At 38.8% G+C, this 18,691-nt stretch overlaps 1 protein-coding gene across 6 annotated transcripts in view; it reads right to left on the bottom strand.

The window, feature by feature from the left end:
- UTRN (utrophin) overlaps positions 1–18,691 on the bottom strand; it is a 383,596-nt gene that overhangs the window by 44,178 nt on the left and 320,727 nt on the right. For all 6 annotated transcript variants that reach the window (XM_064446971.1, XM_064446972.1, XM_064446970.1 and 3 more), the window contains 2 exons: positions 15,447–15,648; positions 6,259–6,344 (listed from right to left, as the gene is read on the bottom strand). In XM_064446971.1, the coding sequence (XP_064303041.1) occupies positions 6,259–6,344; positions 15,447–15,648 (288 nt within the window). The remainder of the gene's footprint in view (positions 1–6,258; positions 6,345–15,446; positions 15,649–18,691) is intronic.

Below are 18,691 nucleotides of genomic sequence, written 5' to 3'. Positions count from 1 at the left end.
TTGAGCTTTATAATTTTTGTAATCCAGACATGGTTACAGATGTCCTCTGTCCCACTTACAACAGTCTACCCTCATCTAATCTTGATTACTTTGACTATGTTTTCTTGGTCCACAACCATACAAATGGGAAAAGGAAGGCCAAATGAATGGAACTATACAGCTTCTTATGGCATCTCTTTACGACACTGTACGTTGCAGCTCCTGTTTTACCTAGGAGCAGCTGTATGAAAAAATAATAAAAAAAGACACCACAAAAATCAGAATAGCTTTTTGTTCTAATCCACCATTACCACATTGCTACCCTGATATTTACTAAGTTTTCTACGTTATCACTAGAGAAGAAGGAAATAGTATTTCAGAAATCCGTATCTTACGCTAAAATCTATGCCATCCTTCAGCTGCTTGGGGACAGAAGCACATTTGCTCTGAACTGAGACTAGAAATTACCACAAGTCACAGCTGACCATGTGAAACAGCTTAAAGCAAGAGCAGCAGCCAGCAAGACAACTTTTGCTTAACATTAATCACATTTGCTTGCAGGTAACCATGTCTGCTTCCATGTTCTTTCCCTTTTCTGATTCCCTTTTCCTAAGGTAGGTGTCAAGCCCTGTAGTATAAGCAGGCATTCTGGGACAACTGTAATGACAGAAAAAATTGAGGCTGAAAGGATCAAGAAAATTGTTCCAGATACAGACACTTATGGGGAAGAAAGATATTGCTTGTACCTACTTAAGAGTCACAGTAAAGCATTGAATTAATAGGCCTGTCTGCAGTACAGACAGTATTTCTCAAGTGTTTTCTTAACACATTTATTTGATTGGACCTTTTTAGTTGTTAAAACTGACAACTAAAATTTTTAACGTGTTTCTCCCAACAACACTTTTATTTATTTTTTTATTTTATGAACTCTGTAGCTGCGTACATTAATATTTAGTCACGAGATTAATATCTCCTGAAAATATCTTAAACACTGAGTTCATCTTAGAAATACTTTTAAATTCTGTGATTGGTATAAATTATAGAAGAAACAGAATTGAATTCTTTGTGTTCGTTCCAGATGGCTTTTACATTCTCCTTTTGCACTCAGTGGCCGGCTTGGATTAAAGCTCCAAGTAATCTTAAATGAAAAAAATCCATTTATACTATTCTACTTTTCATGTTTCCTACCAGAACACACATTAATAGATTAGAAATAAGTGAAATTTGAAAATTCAGTCTGACTGCACTTCTGATTGAGAAACAGACAAGCTTTGTTCAGAAACACTGTTGAGAAACTCTTTTATTATACTCTGGAAATTGTTTTGCCCTTCATTTGGAGCAACTGTCAAGCTTTGTCAGCATGCTTCAGAAAGTCTGGTGATACTTTTCTTCTTGTCAAAGGAGGTTGAGGCAGAAGAAAGGATTTTCACAAAATAGAAATCCAGCTGACTGAAATTTTAGTTTCTTGTATTTTTCTCATCCCTTTCTTGCCTAGTCAAACAAATGCTACAGCATCTTCAGTGATGAGAAAAACACCCTACAACCCTACAACAGTGGTGACAGAACTAGTACTACATGGCTGCAGGCTCATCTTGGCGATCCCAGATCCTGGCTAGCTTCTTCAGCTGCAGGTGAGAGTTTTCTAGTTCCTAAGATGCAGTTTAAAAAAAACCTGACAGGATTAAAAAAACCAAAACACCTGTTTTATTCTCTTTGCATCAATCTACAGTAGAAACTGGCACTACAAGAAGAACAATTAATTAACTGCTGTAGCTGGGAGGAAGATGAAGTAATTTCCCAAGCCCTAAACCTTCAGTTGATGGGGTGGCTAGTAAGTAGAGGAAAAACAATATGGCAGGAGAGGGAATAGGGAGAGTGATCAGCTAGGGTTGACCCACGTAGGAAATCAGCAAATACCTTTGAAGAGCTCAAACTCCTCCAAAACACTCCACTTAAAAACCAAATAAAAGTTAATGCTGGTAGCCTTGCCATAACCGATGAGTTTCCAAGTGCAAGGGAGTTCATGGATGGTATCTTCTTTTCCCAAAACCCTCAATGCCTTCAGTGTGACACATGGGAGGAGAAGCTCCTCAACCAAAGGCATGGAAAGCCAAAATGTTCTTGCTATCTGGCCTACCTCCTTAAAGTAACCCACAAGATGTTCCCTGCCAAAGGAGGCATGGTGAGAGCAGCTCTCAAGTGGCAGACATACGGCAAGAGAGCTCGTTCCAGGTCTCACAGGGTGCACCCAGACACCATCCTCGCCAGTGGGAAAAGGGACCTCGTACATCACCCACCAGTAATGTCAGAAGCCACAAACTCTTATAAATGGAGTTTGTTAGTATGCACGTATATACGATATGCATTTATACATAAAATACATTGGTATTGAGACTAAACTGTACAAGGGACTCTACCAAAAGGACAAGGATGATTGGGGAAGTCAAAGAAAAGATTATTCAGATCTGAGCCATAGGAAAAAACCAGAAATAACAAAAAAAAAAATATCAGTTAACCTTAAATTCAATTCAGCCTCACACTAGTATTTTGAGGATGACAGCCAGCAGGACTCAAACTGCAGCTTTGCTGGACAACAACCACCAAAAAATGTACTTACTTGCTGATATAGAAGGTGACACTTGAAAATGTTGAATAGTTCATTAAATTCCTACCAAAATGGTAATAAGATAGTAGTATGATGTCCATGACACACATCTTATGTCTTTTGCTGAAGTTGCCAAGACATCACATCACAAACCTAGCACTGTCAAAGCTCAACCATCCAAGCAGCTCCAAGGAATCCAGTCATAAAGACACCATAGTTACACTGGAATATAATTAAAAATATGCCAAATGGAAAATCTGCCATCGTCTCTTCATGTGCATTGTTACAAACAGGATGCACATTCTTTTTTCTTCCCCTTCAAAACCTACAAATCTACACACTAAATTTACCTTTCAAGAATATTTGGGATACTAAAATTGAGTGGTTAAAAATATTCAATTTTTCCACAGTATTCAGAAGTTCTGTAATAATGTATGAACAACTAGTGGTAAAAAGGAGTAGTGTTGTGTTTATTGTGCTCTGAGTATTTTTTAACTAAGCTACTATTATATCTTTTGTCATGGGCACATTTTTTTTTTTCCTTTTCCATTTTTTAAGGCTACTTCTCTACCCGCGAACTGAGTGGCACATCAGGGTCTAAGCCCAAACACTAGAATGCTGTCACCTATATCATTAAGCTGCTAGAAGTATATCCATCGTGCTTTTGATCAAAGACAACTGACTCTCACCCCCAAAATAGCCAGGAATGATGTGAGAGTTAGGTAGCATCAGAGATAATTTCCAATTGGTAGCTCACATGTGGCCCCCATTTTGGGGAGAAAGGAGAGCATAACACTGACACAGCCAGACCAGGTCATTGGCCTCGCCAACAAAAAGAGGCTCCAGACTATTTGTCCTACAAACACACGTGTAACCAGCTCACAGCAACTCAATTACATTTTCAGGTCCATTTTTACTCACAGGAGCACCCAGCCATGTGCTTGAAGTTAAGTATATCTTCAAATATTTTCAAGAATAGGCATTCTTTAATTGAGGCTTCAAGGTTTCTTCTAAAGTAATTGGGACTTTTTTAAATCAGAGGTTCATTCTCATGCCAACCCTGAAGTCTAGCTTCTTAAAAAGAAGCTTAATTAAATTAAAAAAAAAGAAATCACAGAAATTTCTCTGGCAAAATGTATTTTAAAAATGTCAAGCAAAAAGATCCTACATATACTGGAAATGAATGTACAGTTAAAAAAAGGCTCCCCATTAAAGAAAGAAAACAGAACAAAACTTTGATTTCCCTAAAAAGGTAAGACAGAAAGATGAAGGTCAACTGTACTGGTAAACTGAAATTGTCTCCTGTCAGTTCACCATATTATTTCATAAACCCTGTATCTCAGCAGCCCAGAAATTATGTTTCTTCAAGTTAATCCCCAACAGACTGGTCTCTGGGAAGGCTGAGGTAGAAAACACTTGAGCAGACAGTCTCATTAAGCATTTTACAAAAGATCAAAGGGTTCATCCAAAAGTTTTTAAAACAAAAAACTTGCCTGTTTTTCTACCAACTACTCTGAGAAGAGTTTGCCCCTCTAAGACTACCACATTTAAGGCATGGCCTGTGCTCTGCTAAGGTCTTCAACTGCAACCATAGGACGAGTGCCACTCTCAGAGAAGCCTGGGATTGACAATGCTTCAGAAATGCTTAGAAGAAATATAGCCAGAAGGAGCAGTAAACATCAGGATCTGGTCTGAGAAAGGTAAAAATCAGAAGGCAGGTAATTCATTTTAAGCACCCATGTTTGGGGTTACTACTCTTTCTTCCAAGTGGCATCTTTTCTTGAAAATACTTAGCATTTCCATTATTGTTTTCACGTGAGGATCTGAACGCTCAATAGATACGACAAAATTTCTCTCAACAGTAGATGATTAGTAGGATGTGACAAAATCAAAACAAGCAAGGAAGCTCACACCAAAGATCAGTCTGTGGCACAGCTGGTGCCAGAGGACCCCAAAACACTGACTGTGTAGCCACCACAGGCCTCCAACCAGTGCATGACACCATTCCTTCCTTCGTTTGGCAAAACTTCTTTGAGACTGAAAGGGTTCTTCTGTGACAATTTTATGGTTTGTAAGGACTATAAAGTTGATAATAAAGATATCAAAGCCTAGCCCACTGATCAGAATAGAAGTAACAACAACAACAAAACACAGGATGTGTTATCTGACTATTAATTCTCTGCTTTGAGAACTGAGCAACTATTTCAATTTCAGATGTAATTCAGGTTGAAGTTGTCATCGCTTGGTACAAAAGTCTCCTGAGACCTTTTCTGCACTAATTTTTTAGGACTTTTCACAGCAATCTTCAGGAAAAAAGCCCACCCTGTTAACACAGATTGTGCAAATCTGTAGCCACCATCAGCTGCCATTTTTATTTTGCTACTAGACACAAAGCAACAACATAAAAATTAATCTGACAGTTATTTCCTTGTTCTGCTTCAGTTCCTGTATTCAGTAATTGTATGTATACCAATTCATTACTGATAGCAATTTAATGTGAGTTTATTCTGAGGTTTGGAGGTTTTTTTAAACCATCTTTTCGTATGGTTATCATTCTGTTATCCACAGACTAATTCCTATACTTTATGAAAGCTTTTTATTTCACACCAAATGACACCACACATTCACAACTCCTGAATTGTCATTACTGAACAAATGTCTGCCTAGTTCTTTTAGTTATGGACTAACTCACAGATATGTCACATGACATAAGGAAACTCAAAACCCCGAAGTCTTCGTACAGGCTCAAGTTCAGGTACCAAAATATGCGCCAATGCGTAAGACACCTGTACTTTTGCTCAATGTTAATAACCAAGATTACAAGATTACCTAAGAAATGCTTCCAAGAGAGCAGAAATTGTTGCAGAGCTCCAATGGTACACAGCAAATACAGTCTCTACACGTTTTATATGTGTTTCTGAAAGGTATCAGGGAACTACTGCAAACAATAGTAATTTAAGATGATGTGCATAACACAACTGGCCATCACCTCTGATGCTCTTAATCTCTTGTTCTGTATTTGTCAGGAGGTTTTGCCACAGTTACTCAATTCCATTCTGCTCCTGCAATTGTTTTTGTGAAATATTTTTCTATTACTTGGTATTTCTCAAGCTTGTGAGATTACTTAAATCAACATAATTTAAAATTTCATTGTACAATTCTGGCAGGAAGCACAGATACTGGAAAACTATTTTCCATGTTTAGATCATTTTTTTCATAGACTACAAAAATAAAATTGCTGGATATTAGTGTATTGCCTTGCTTTATCAGACATATCAATCTGTTCCAATCAACACTGACTGACTTGATTTTTCCCTAACCAAAACATACACACAGAGAAGAGAACAATCAGTCAAATAGAATACTCTCTGGCTTCCACATGGCTACATTCTCCTTTGCTTTTGGGGAGTGCAATACTGTGCATTATGACAATGCATAATTGACATCAGTAGTTTCTGGTCAGTACTTTCTCCGTTGTCATGGATGATAATGAAGACGATAATTCTGTTTTACTTACAAAAAAACTGTCTTGCTACAGGGATGAGAAATATTTTACTACAAATTCTGCTACAATGTGTCTTGTTATTGTTGTAATGACAGATATACATATATATAACATTGTGATAATGACAATTATGTAAAGTAAGCATTTTATAAAATACATTCTTCCTTACATCTGTACTTCTCTTCCAAAAGGCCCTTTGAAAGAGACATCAAGCCAATTTTCAGGGACTGCACTCGGATTTTTCCAGTTCGGCCGCTGAAATTATAGAGATAAGACCATTTAATACAGTTTCATTTTATTTCATTTCAACTCAAGTCTATTAAAAAATGCAAAGGCATTGGTGAGTTCTACTTTAAATACACTTCAAATCTCAAAACAAATTAACACTACAAATCACATTAAGAATGCTTCCCTTACAAAAGCTCAGCTCGCCTTCTAAGTGGTTTATACATGTCAAAACAGTACATATTACTCCAAAAGGGGAGACATTTAGCTCTGTAAAGCTCTCAACATGATTTAATAATGTGATATACATAGAAAAAATACACGACCACAGAGCAGGAAAGCCTATTACTCAGTGTGAAACACAAGGACTGCAAAATAAAAGCAACTTTTCATACCACGGTAATTTATTCATTTTTTTCACTTCATTTTTTCCTTTTATGTTTAAAATGCTCTGATATACATGTCTATCAGGACATAAACAGCCAACCACACGCAGTAATTAAATGATGTGGAGCTGTCGTTCTTTTTAAGCAGTATGACTTCAGGCTCATCTTGTCCAACATGCAAAAAAAAAGAACGCCCAAACCCAAAAACCCACATGTTAACCTTAAGCAACTTGAGAAGAAATAACGGGTACCAAAGCAAGTGATTTTAAACCTGCCAGACAAACACTGTTCAAAAAGGTACTAAATTAATAAACCCAGGATTCCTGGAAAAGGATAGTTTTAAAGTTCAAAAGATCAGTGCAGAACCATATCCTTAAAACGTCTGATGATTTCTTCTTTCAAAGACCAAAACACCCATAACAATTTCTCTTTAGATGAGACATGGCAAAAAAATGAGAATAGAGTTAAAGAGTATATATCATACACAAACCCCTGCATTTAAGGTTAGCTGGTGAAGGACCCAGCAAGTAAGATAATACTAAAATTAGTATCACCTCAAACATTACTTTGGTCCCTTCTGTCATGCAGAAGTGATAAATTACTTCTGGAGTGGTTATTAGATACCTCTTTCTGTCCTATCCATTCAACATATGGTCTGCTGTCTGATTTACTTCACAAATGTTGTGCTGAATACAAAATTATTAATTTACTCCACGGCTTGTGGTAAATTAGCTAAGCACCTTAGAAAAATTAATGCATTTGTCTTCACAACCATCACCTAATCTAGTGAGACTAGACAGCATTATCTTTCTCCATTCCACAAGCTGGAACACAGGTACAGAGAAATTATTGCTAAATTAATCAAACACACCCATTACTTTTACTGCCTAGTTTGAAAATCAGGACCCAATTTTACAGAATGTTATAAAAGTGTCACGTATTTTATACATTCAAGCTTCGCTTCCAATTACCTCTTTCAATCACAGACACTACATCATTCTGGCATACCTTAACATGTAAACGGCTTATTTTGCAACTTTGATAAAGTTCTTTCCCCATTCTTTCCTGTGTAGTGTTGCCTGTCTTTTAACTTTGTATTTAATGGAAAAAAACAAAGCCAAACATACACTTGGGTTTGATTTAACTCAGGACTGACTAGAGCATTTGTTTATTAAAAGGGAGAAACTCAGAAAAATCTTTGCAGCTAAAAGGTCAGGGCACATATGTGGAGGCTTCAAACTTCTCCAGCTTTCAGCATATTGTTAAAGGGACTGAAAAACTTCATTTGCATAATATGCATTTCCTCAGTAAATTATAGAAAGAATTACAAAGCCTGCACTATTACATTTTCCTAAAGAGCAACTTATTTTCCCCTAGTATTTTTCTTGGAAATAGCTGAATATTAGCACTGGATTTATATATACAATAAAAACCCCATACCAAACCTAAACAAAATCCCTCCACCAAACCTACAGAGGTTGTAGCATTGACACTTTCAATTCAATGGTTGAAGTTTGCCCAGCTTAGAGAGTCACAAAATCACTGAGGTTGGGAGGGACCTCTGGAGATCATTTAGACCAATGCCCCTGCTCAGTCAGGTAGAGCAGGTTGTCCCAGAACATATTGAGTCAGGTTTTGAATACCTTCAAGGATGGAGACTGCACAGCTTCTTTGGGCAACCTGTCCCACTGTTTGATCACCCTCACACAAAAAAAAAATAATCCTTTGTTATATGTTTAAGCAGAATTTCCTGTGTTTCAGTTTCTGCTTGCTGCCTCTTGTCCTATCACTGGGCACCACTGAGGACAGCCTAGCTCCATCTTCTCTACTGCTCCCATCAGGTACTTATGCACATGGATAAGATCTTCCTGAAACTTCTCCAGGTTGAAGAGTCCCAGCTTTCTCAGCCTCTCCTGATACACCAGACAGTCCAAGTTCTTAATCATCTTCATGGTACTTCATTGGACTCACTCCAGTTTGCCCATGTCTCTCCTTGCCCTGGGGAGCCCAGAACTAGACACAGAAGCACTCCAGAAGTGTCTCACCAGTGCTGAGTAGAGGGGAAGGATTACCTCCCGCAACCTGCTGGGAAGGCTTTTCCTAATGCAGCCTGGGAAACTGTTGGCCTACTTTGCCACAAGAAGCTGTTGCTGGCTCATGTTCAACTTGGTGTTCACCAGGAGCCCCAGGGCCTTTCCTGCAAAGCTGCTTTCCAGAGAGTTGCCCCCCATCTTGTACCGGTGTATTGGTTTGTTCCTCCTTGGGGGAGGACTTGGCATTTCCATTCATTGAACTTCAGGAGATAACTGTGGTCCCCTTTCTCCAGCCTGTCAAGGTGCCTCTGAATGGCAGCACAACCATCTAATTTCAGTGTGCATACAAATGTCTAAAAATCAAGGCCTTACACTGTGAAGGTTCAGGAAAATTTTTAATGCTTGAGTTCATACAAAATTTATGGGTCAAGCATTTAAAATTAAGTGTCAGCACACTATTCAGATTCACTATAGCAATACATACATGCTTGTCAATTAATAAGACCACTTTAAGCAGCTCAGATGTTTTTTGCTCTGATCCTGATGCATGGAAGTCTGAACCATTATACCTCTACTAACTGGTTGAGAGCAAAGTTGTCCATTCTCTCTCAGTACACCAGTGAAAGACAGTACAAAAATGGCACATTATTGACCTCTGACCTATCTTCAAGTGAAAAATGTCAAAATCATTATAGCTGCTTGTCAGAAGCACTTTTCTTGTTTACTAAAGTCCATTTGTCCTTCTTTCCCCAGGCAATACAAAGCCTAAGGATTCATTGCCCTTACAGTGTGATGCTGACATTCTTCTCCTTCCCCAAATGAATGGGAATTTAATTTTTTTAGTGGGGACGGGGAGAGGAAAGAGGTGAGGGGAATGAGGAAATAAAGAAATCCTTGGGTTTGTAGGTGATTCCATTGTCTCTACATATGCACCAGGCAGGCTCTGGCCTATCTGCCCCACGTACAATGTCCCTGTCGCACCTTCAACCACTTCCAGTCAGGAGGTGGCACAGAACCCAGAAGTAACTCAACTTTCACACGTGCTAAAATAGGTGTTACAAAAGGTGCGCTCCATTTCCAGGCACGGTAAGGAGAGTGCTTTGAAAGCATATACTACAGAGAGGACTAGTTTAGTGGGGAATCAGCTAACTAGATCATTTGATCAAGGGCAAGGGATGGTACCATGCTGCATGGGTAGAGAGGCTGGACTGGGATTGGAGCACATACAACTTTGTTGCATAGTTTGGACTCTCCATCCAAGCAAAGAGCAACCATTCAGTTGTTTCAGAGACCCAAGACAGCTGCAAATAATATAAAAAAAGCTACTCTATATAAAAACTGATGACTGTCACTACTGTACAATAACATAAGCAAATGAAGGAAAAAGGGGTAAGCTAGAAACAGTTGTAGTATTGGAAGAGAAAGGGGAAACTTATAGTATATCTTACTACAGGAGATACTTAAACTAGAGGATGCAGAAGAGAGGAGGGGCAGAAGAACAGGTAGCACACAGCTAACAGGAGCAGTAGACATGAGCCACGCCTCGCGAGTTCCCTTGCTAATCCTATACCAACTGAACTCCAAACAAACAAAACAATTATGATCCAAACCTCACTGCCTCAGGCATAAGCTGTGTGGAGCACTTTGGAATCACATAATATAGCTTAGCACTACTTGGTAACAGGAACATCTCAGCTGCAAAACAGCATGCTAAATCCTGAACCTTCTGCTCAAACACCTAGGAAACTCAATGACAGACATTAAAGCAGGGTTAAAATTATCTGAAGGTGCATCTTTCCAGGAAAATGAGTTTAGCGAACTTTCCAAAAACATTCCATAATCATGAAACCGTCAAATGCAAACTTAACTCCTTTCTCTAATTAACAACCTGATACAGAATTAGGACCCCAAACTCCTTTAACACACAAACAGAGTCTACACCATAGTCAAAACAGAGGCTTGTGACACCTGTAAATTGTAAATGTACTAATCAGGATATAATTTACATTAGATGGTTGAGTATAAACGTACAAAACTTGTTACCAGCAATGGTATGCAAGTCTTCTGTAGCATCGCAATGGCATAACCAGACATAACAGAAAACATTTTACCTAAGTGTGTGAATAACGGGAACACCAAAGGGATGAACAGTGATGGGCACAGCTGCACACAGGAGTTAGCCAGATAACAAGAAGTTGCCAGAAAGGGGACAAGGTTAAGTACAAGAGATTGCAAACAAGAATACATAAAGATGACTAGCAAATCAAAAGAAAACAAGATAAGCATTATCAAGTCCAGAGGAACCCTATGTCCCCCGGGGTGGGGGGGAAGTAGCATAAAAACATCAGGGACTAGCAAGGAAAACTGCAGAAGTAAGATGATGAGCCCCCTTCAGTTCTGACTTCCATCAAAGAGCTGTCAAGCCTAGTCAATGTTGACACTACAATTAAGGACTACCAAGGACAGCAGCTATCAGTTATCTACATAACCCAGCAGCAGGAGGCAGCCTGGTAGATTCTGACGGTCCCCACAGATGTTTCCCCTTGATCAACCACAGAGGAGTAAAAGGAGCTCATTTTCCTGCCCTACAGAGGACCATGTCCTTCCTAGAGCACTGCTTACTACTATCACAGCCTGCCCAAGCTGCTCACGCAGCGTCCTGTATGAACGAAGACAACTATAATCGACACAAGGAATGCAACTGGAGTGCATGCAGAAAATTTCCATCAGCTACTGTCAAAACCAGGGCATAAAGTTAGGGCTGACTGAGCAGGCGTCTCATCCTTCTCATTCCTCAGAAGTTCACATTTTGCTGAACTTAACATGCTGGTAAGGCCTGGGATATTAACTCAACCTGGCATTAGAATTTGTCAGGTGTATAAGTGCAGCAATACATAACAAAGCTGTAATTCTTCAGGGAGAACCTGGGCCATAGAAAACGATCAGAAATGACAGCTTTGATCATACGGAAAACATTAGCATATGTGCCATACCATAGATACCCTTCATAGATTAATGTGCCAAATAAATTAAATTTAAAAGAACGCATTATCAAAAGCATCCTAACATTACCAAAAAAAAAAAAATCATCAACAAAAGTTAAAAGTTGAAATACAAAAAGCCAGACAAACATTGCAAGACTTTAAAAACAGCGAATGTAAAAGTTTCTTTATGTACATTGGTAATTTTGATTGAAATAATGAGTCATCTCTCACAACTAGTATATGTATTCTATATTATGTATAGCAGACTAAAATATCTAAACCAACTAATTTCAAGGGCTGTTGAGTTATTCCATTACTACTGAAAGCTACATTTCATATAAACAATTTTTGGAGATTTTAGCAAATTTAGCAGTATACAGCCCAGAACTATAACCACCAGCTATTGCTTTTGGATGATTCAAACACAGGCCTCACCAAATGGTTTCACAGAGCAATTTCCTCCACAGTCATCATTTTACACTGTAACGCATTTATGATTAGATTAAAAAAAAAAAAAATCTCAAGTAACCAAAACAAGGAGCTTTAACGTTGGCAAAAGTTTACCAGGCAGATGTTGCTGCCTGCAACAACCTTGGAGTCCTTGAGGGAGTAAAAGTCACCAAGTAAATGTAGTGTTTCTCTCCTCCACTCAGCTTGAAGAATAAATCGTTCCTGATGCGTCAGAAAATACCAGAACACAACAGACTTGCCTACCATTTCTAAAAATAAATTGGTTCTTTTTAAGGGCCAAAGAAATCTGTAGGTAAATCTGAAGAACTACCCAGTTTGCCATCAATCTGTGCATCAGTAATTAAATCTCAGGTTAATTGCATGCAACTAACATTTTTAGGCAGTTTAACGATTTGAAACATTGTACATGTATAACACCAGTGCAACGAACAGTGGAAATGCCAAGACACAAATTAGTGCTTTCTTAAAGGCCAAACAAAAAAAAAGGCAGCTCAAAATTGTGCCTGTTCCTTCAGCTTTTTTTTTTTTCCCCTGGACTGGATTTGAAAGGGGAGCAAGCGAAAACGCTGTAAAAGGTAATTTTATCTCAGAAAACCTTCATCCTCCATTAGTCAAAGTTTGAGTAAAGATTGAAGTCTTTCATCAGCTTGAAGAATCATCTACACTAATGCTTTCAACATAATAATCAAGGGAAACAGGAGCATGAGGAAATATTACTGAAAGGTTTGTTGATTACTACATGCATTTTAAATATGAACAGATTAAACAACTGACTTCTAACTGAAGTTAGGAAGCAAAGGTAAGCTATAGAAAATATAATGGATTTGTGATCTGGAAAAAACCCAACCAGTAACTACAAAAAGTTATCTGACATTATTAAGTCTTTTATTCTAAATAACCAATAACATTTAAGTCAAGCAACCCATTTGACCTACTCCTCTATTTGCAAGTGATGTGTTTATTCACCCACAATACAGAGCTCTGCAAAATAAAAATAATTGTCATTTGATGGGCTCTCCAGTTTCCCAGCAGGAATGATGAGTCCAACTAACAGAAATGTTACTATAATAAAAAGCAATATTTGAATGGCAAAGTATAATAGGCAGTCAGCACTTAAATGATAAATGGTACGTACTTTGTTCTCTTCTTCCCTCTCCTCTACCACAATATTTAAAATAAAAATAAAATAAAGTAAAATATCCACAAAGTATAGCAGTACTGGTGTGTAATCCTCTGGGGGGAAAAAAACAAAAAACCTATGAACTGTTAGAATTTGGCACTGATTAAGTGAGTGAATGTAGTGAAGATAATACATACACCAAGAAGTAACAGCTCTCTTTTGCAAAGCCAGGCATAAGAATTTCTATCATTACTCAAGAAATACTTTTGCTCTTTCCATCTTCAAATGGGGAGAAAGGACAGAAATTTGCTAGCCAGCCTCAAGCAGCTTAGAAATTCTAATCTGTAACTCTGTGTATAACTCTGAACTAAAGCCTATATTCAATTAGACACACTGAAGCGACCACCCCATGTGTTGCAGTGCTGCATCTTTATAGTCGGCTCCAGAAGAGTCCTGAAATGCCTTTGCTCAAGCAATGTAAGGTTATACCTTATAGTGAATGGAGTAGCTGATGGGAACCGAGTCTCTTCCCAGTTTTTACTACAGAAGGGAGATAAAAATAGTAAATACCACTAAGAAAAATGAGCAACAAACTCATGACTCAAAGGCACAACTAAATAAAAACAAACTGCCTGTAGGTCATGCAGGCTGACATGGGGCAGGTCAGAGAGGTCAGAGTTTGACATTCGGCAAAAGAAAGAAGTGTCTGGGGGCTCAGAAAGGACTGGCCAAAAGCCACAAGGGGCTGCTGGAGTGGACTTCATGTCCTCTGAGAATCAGTGCTCTCTCTAGAAACAGCAGATGTGGGTTTATTTAAATGCACAAGTTCTTCCTGTAAGCATCCAGAAACATTCTTGAGGCAAACTCACAATCCACCAGGGAGATCCAGCTTTGCTGCCAGGACCAGGGCACGTGAATTACATAGCACCAGCACTCAGAATTGATACAAGGCAGGAGCTGACTCTGCTGGAAGTGAACCAGGACCAGGACACCACTAACCCTCCAGAATCAGACAGGCTTTAGCACTGAGATCAGATTAACCGCTATTTGACAGAGGATTCAGCACAGGGAGCTCAGCTGGGATTATGGCATGCAAGTAACTAAGTATAAAAGAAATAACAAAACTGTCCCCACCTGTGGAGAAATAGGTTCTGGTATGAATGGCAAGCAATCTGGGAAATTTGGAACATTTACAGCAGGAACACAGCCAGTAGGAATTTACAGTAGGACCACCACCCAGCCAATCGCTCACTCTCCCCCAGTGGGATGGGGGAGAGAATCAGAAGAGTAAAAGTGAGAAAACTCGTGGGTTGAGATAAAGACAGTTTAATAATTGAAATGAAATAAATTAAAATAGTAGTAGTAGTAACAATAATAAAAACATACAAAGCAGGTGTTGCATGACAAAATTTCTCACCACCCACCAATGCCCAGCCAGTCCCCAGGCAGTGATCACCACCCCCGGCCAGTTCCCGCCAGTTTATATACTGAGTATGACATCATATGGTATGGAATATCCCTTCAGCCAGTTTTAATCTGCTCTCTTAGCTGTGTCCCCTCCCCTCCGGCTTCCTGTACACCTGGCAGAGCACGGGAAGCTGGAAAATTCCTTGTCTAGTGTAAGGACTGCTCAGCAACAACTAAAACATCCGTGTGTTATCAACACTATTCCCCTACTAAATCCGAAACACAGCACTGTACCAGCTACTAGGAGGAAAATTAACTCTATCCCAGCTGAAATGAGGACAGCAGAGTATCAAGTTCTCTACATGTCTTGAAATCCTTTCAGTGTTTCTTTGGTAGTAACATAAAAGCAGCGTAACATCAGTTAGTTTATCTCAGCAGGACAGTGTAAGAAAGATCTCACTGCAAGCAACTGCGCTTTCATTACCGAGCAAAAATATCAAAAGATATAACTTTTTATTAATAGAAAAAAAAATAAAGCCATAAGAAGTTCTTTATCATAGACACTTCCTGAAGAAAGTAACTCAGAAAAAATATCCAACAGTCCCATAAGTCTAATATTTTTGATAAGTCGCATGTGCAAAAATTAAGAATTCTGTCTCCATAGTTCATACTTCGTTAATATTACATTAAATTCCTGGGGTACACACTGTGAATAAAGACTTGTTACTTACCTATCATATACATTGAGTAGCCAGTTAAGACACATGTCTACACAGAGAGGAACGTTCACCATATCTTTGTGTTTCTCTTCAAGTCCACTGTAGATGGTAGTGAGACAGCTGATCACGTCCTGGACACCAATCAGCTGGTCATTTTGACTCATCTTGTGCTGTTTGAAAACTTCACTTGTTACGTTCAGGTCCAACAGGTCCACTAGCAACAGGTGGTAAAAAAAAAGAAAAGAAAAAAGGCATGAATATAGATGCCCACACAATACTTGTCATGTGCATATTGTAGCAAACACCGCAAACAATTAGCCAAGCAGCAGCTTTCATTTAGTAACCTTATAGTGAAAAACTGTTCTCTGTGAGAAGTCAACAGCATTTTGGTATTATATATTAAAAAAAAAAAAAAAGAATGAACAAGAACACCATAGTGACACTGCACAGCTCAGAAGAACATTTAAAAAGCCACCATGCAGAGGATCCTAACTTCAGATGTATGCACACTGGGAGTCCACTAGGCTTAAAGGATTCTTAGCATTTACCATAGAGCAGAAACCCATTAAATGACTATCACTTTTGATTAAATGTAAAGCAAAGCAAATTCTTAGGTAACAATATTCTCTTAAATGCAGTAGGAATGTACTGAGGCCTGATTAACTGAATAGCAATTCCTAAATTAAGGGTAAAAAGCAAGCAGGGAGGGGCACAGGGCAATTATTCATTGTAGTTGTCCAGAACACAAAATGCTATGCTTTCATGAAAAATATTTTTATCTCCTTTATTACAGCATGCTTTCGATGAGCAGGTTGTGATGCTATAGACATCTTAGAGGTGACAGGGGTTTTGCCCCGAAAACCACAGAAACATGATTGCAATTGTGAAAATCTGTGTTTTCCATGGTGGAAATAAAAAGCTGTCGATGAGTTCTTCTAACTCCTTTTGCAAAACGAAGTGGAAAAGAGAAAACTTATTTTGGTGTAAAAGAAGGAATAGTAATGTAAGACAAAGACTGGTATAATCCTCAGTGATATATTTTGATAGAAGCAAGATCTTTAGCAAAAAAAAATAGTTGCAATATATCAGTATGCTTACTACAGTGTATACAACATGAAGTTCAAGTATATTCTGAGCTCATACAGAGCTGTTTCTGGAGAGCCAGTAACACATTTACACTATAAATGTCATCTCTCAAAGGAAACGAAACATGACAATTCAGATGTGTTGTAAATTATTCTGCACCGATAATGTTAAATAAGGACCCCAGAAGGGCAGTCTGTACAAATCAGGCAAGTCTAGCTTGGGCTGGAAAATAAGTATAGCAGAAAAAAACAGGAGCAAGACGACACTAACCACTACGAGCAATCCTTTCAAGAACTCAACGAGCATCTACCAAAAGATAAGGTTATAGGCCAAAAGAAGGTCACATTACCAATCCCATTTCCTCCATCTACCCTTCCTCACATCACTGTTATACTTCCTAACATCAACTAAAATGAGAAACAGTACCCTCACAGTCCTTACTACTTCTCTCCATCACTGACACCTGTACATTCTGTTCTAACTTTACAGCATCAGATTTGCAGACTTTCATGTTTGTTTGTTTTTTATTTTCTTTTTCTCTAAAAGCCCATCTCTTGCGCTTGCAAACAAATGCCAGCCATGTATTTACTGAACAGGCAGATTGCTAACTGCAGCAAAATACCTTGCCATTAGTTTGACCTGAGGTATTTGGCAGTATACTGCAGCAGAATCTTCTACAGCAGCTGGAAAATATGTAATACACTGGGAGGAGGTTCACAGACATTTAAAAACAAAAGCAAAAAAACACACACACAATGCAACACAGGCTATTTTTTTGACAGGGGCGTGTGTGGGGTGAAGCCAAGTGCAAAACTATAACACGCTATCCAATCACATAAATATTGCATTCGGGAGAGATGGCCACTTTTCATGCTTTTCCTTCATGACCTACAGGGGGAAAAAAAACCCCAAACTTCAAAATTATTGCAACCAGTTTGGCAGTGATATTTTTTCAACCTGTTTTTGTAATGTACTTAATGGTTGGCTAAAAGCAGGTAAGCCGCTTCCTAAAAGAGATTGACAGCACCCAAAATCTGCCCTTTTTAAAGCCAGTGAAAACTTGGAATGTTTTGGAATGCCAGAAAGTTGCAGCCTTTGGGCTTGGCTTAGCATAACCATCCTTGCACTGGAAACAGCAATTCAACAGGCACTGGAGTAAGCCTGCTAACTTCATGTCTTGATCTGCCAGCATAAGATCTCAAATTCATGTTTCTGCCAAAGGATTCTAGAGGGAATTAGGAGAGGTACTTTCAGTATTTTCATACTAAAAGGAAGCTCTGCTGCTGTACTAAAGCAAATTAAGCAAAACTTACACTTTTGGATGGCACCATTCATGGAGAACAACCAGAGGAAATTACTTCCACCCCTGCTTACTTCAGCACTCACCTGGCTGAATGAACTTTGGATACAGGCAGTTATCCTGCCATGGTAAGGTCTACCCACTAGCAGCACCCCTGGATTGGGCTGATGTAAAGAAAGATTATTTTCTCATCACATTTCTGCTTCTGAATGTTTTTAAACAAACTGCGTTTATGCAGATGGGGAAAAGCTAAGCTGAGACTCACATGTCATTGCTGGCATGAAACCTACTGTACACAGCTTTTCATGTTTTTTGCAGTATCATTCTGCACCTGCTTAGATGTGCTGAATGACCAATCCTGCTGTTAACCAACAAGTGGACACAAGGGTCATTTCTTTCCTTTCTGCAGTGAAGAGGCTTTCCAAAAGGAAAACTATAAACAGAAACCACGTCATTCAGCCGAGTTCAAGCAGATGTGAGCGACTGACTTAGGGCCAAGTAATGACATGCAGTTGCTAATGGCAAAGTTGAGGCTGCTGTAACCCCACAGAAAATAGGCAGGCATTGCTATGGAGCTTTTGCATTAGAGAGACCTTGTGAATGATAGCAGTTCCTGCAAAAGACTGGATGGCTGAGGGAAGCCTACACAGCTCTCCCTTTTAGTCCTGTGTGCCTTAATGTTCATTCTTTAGCTTTGTGCAGTTGATATTCCTACTGGCATTCCTAAATTTTAAATCACCTAGAGGAGCTCAGTGACTGAATTCTGAATATACACGGTGGTTTTGTTCCCTTTTTCCTTTCTAGTAGTACACTTCAGTATCTGGGGCAATATCATTTCCTGAAAACAAGCTACAGTATGCTGCATGAGAAT

Source organism: Phalacrocorax carbo, chromosome 3, assembly GCF_963921805.1.
Source record: "Phalacrocorax carbo chromosome 3, bPhaCar2.1, whole genome shotgun sequence".
Classification (NCBI taxonomy): domain Eukaryota; kingdom Metazoa; phylum Chordata; class Aves; order Suliformes; family Phalacrocoracidae; genus Phalacrocorax; species Phalacrocorax carbo.
The sequence above is the reverse complement of the archived record's forward strand: the minus strand, read 5'-3'. Positions and strand labels throughout refer to the sequence as shown.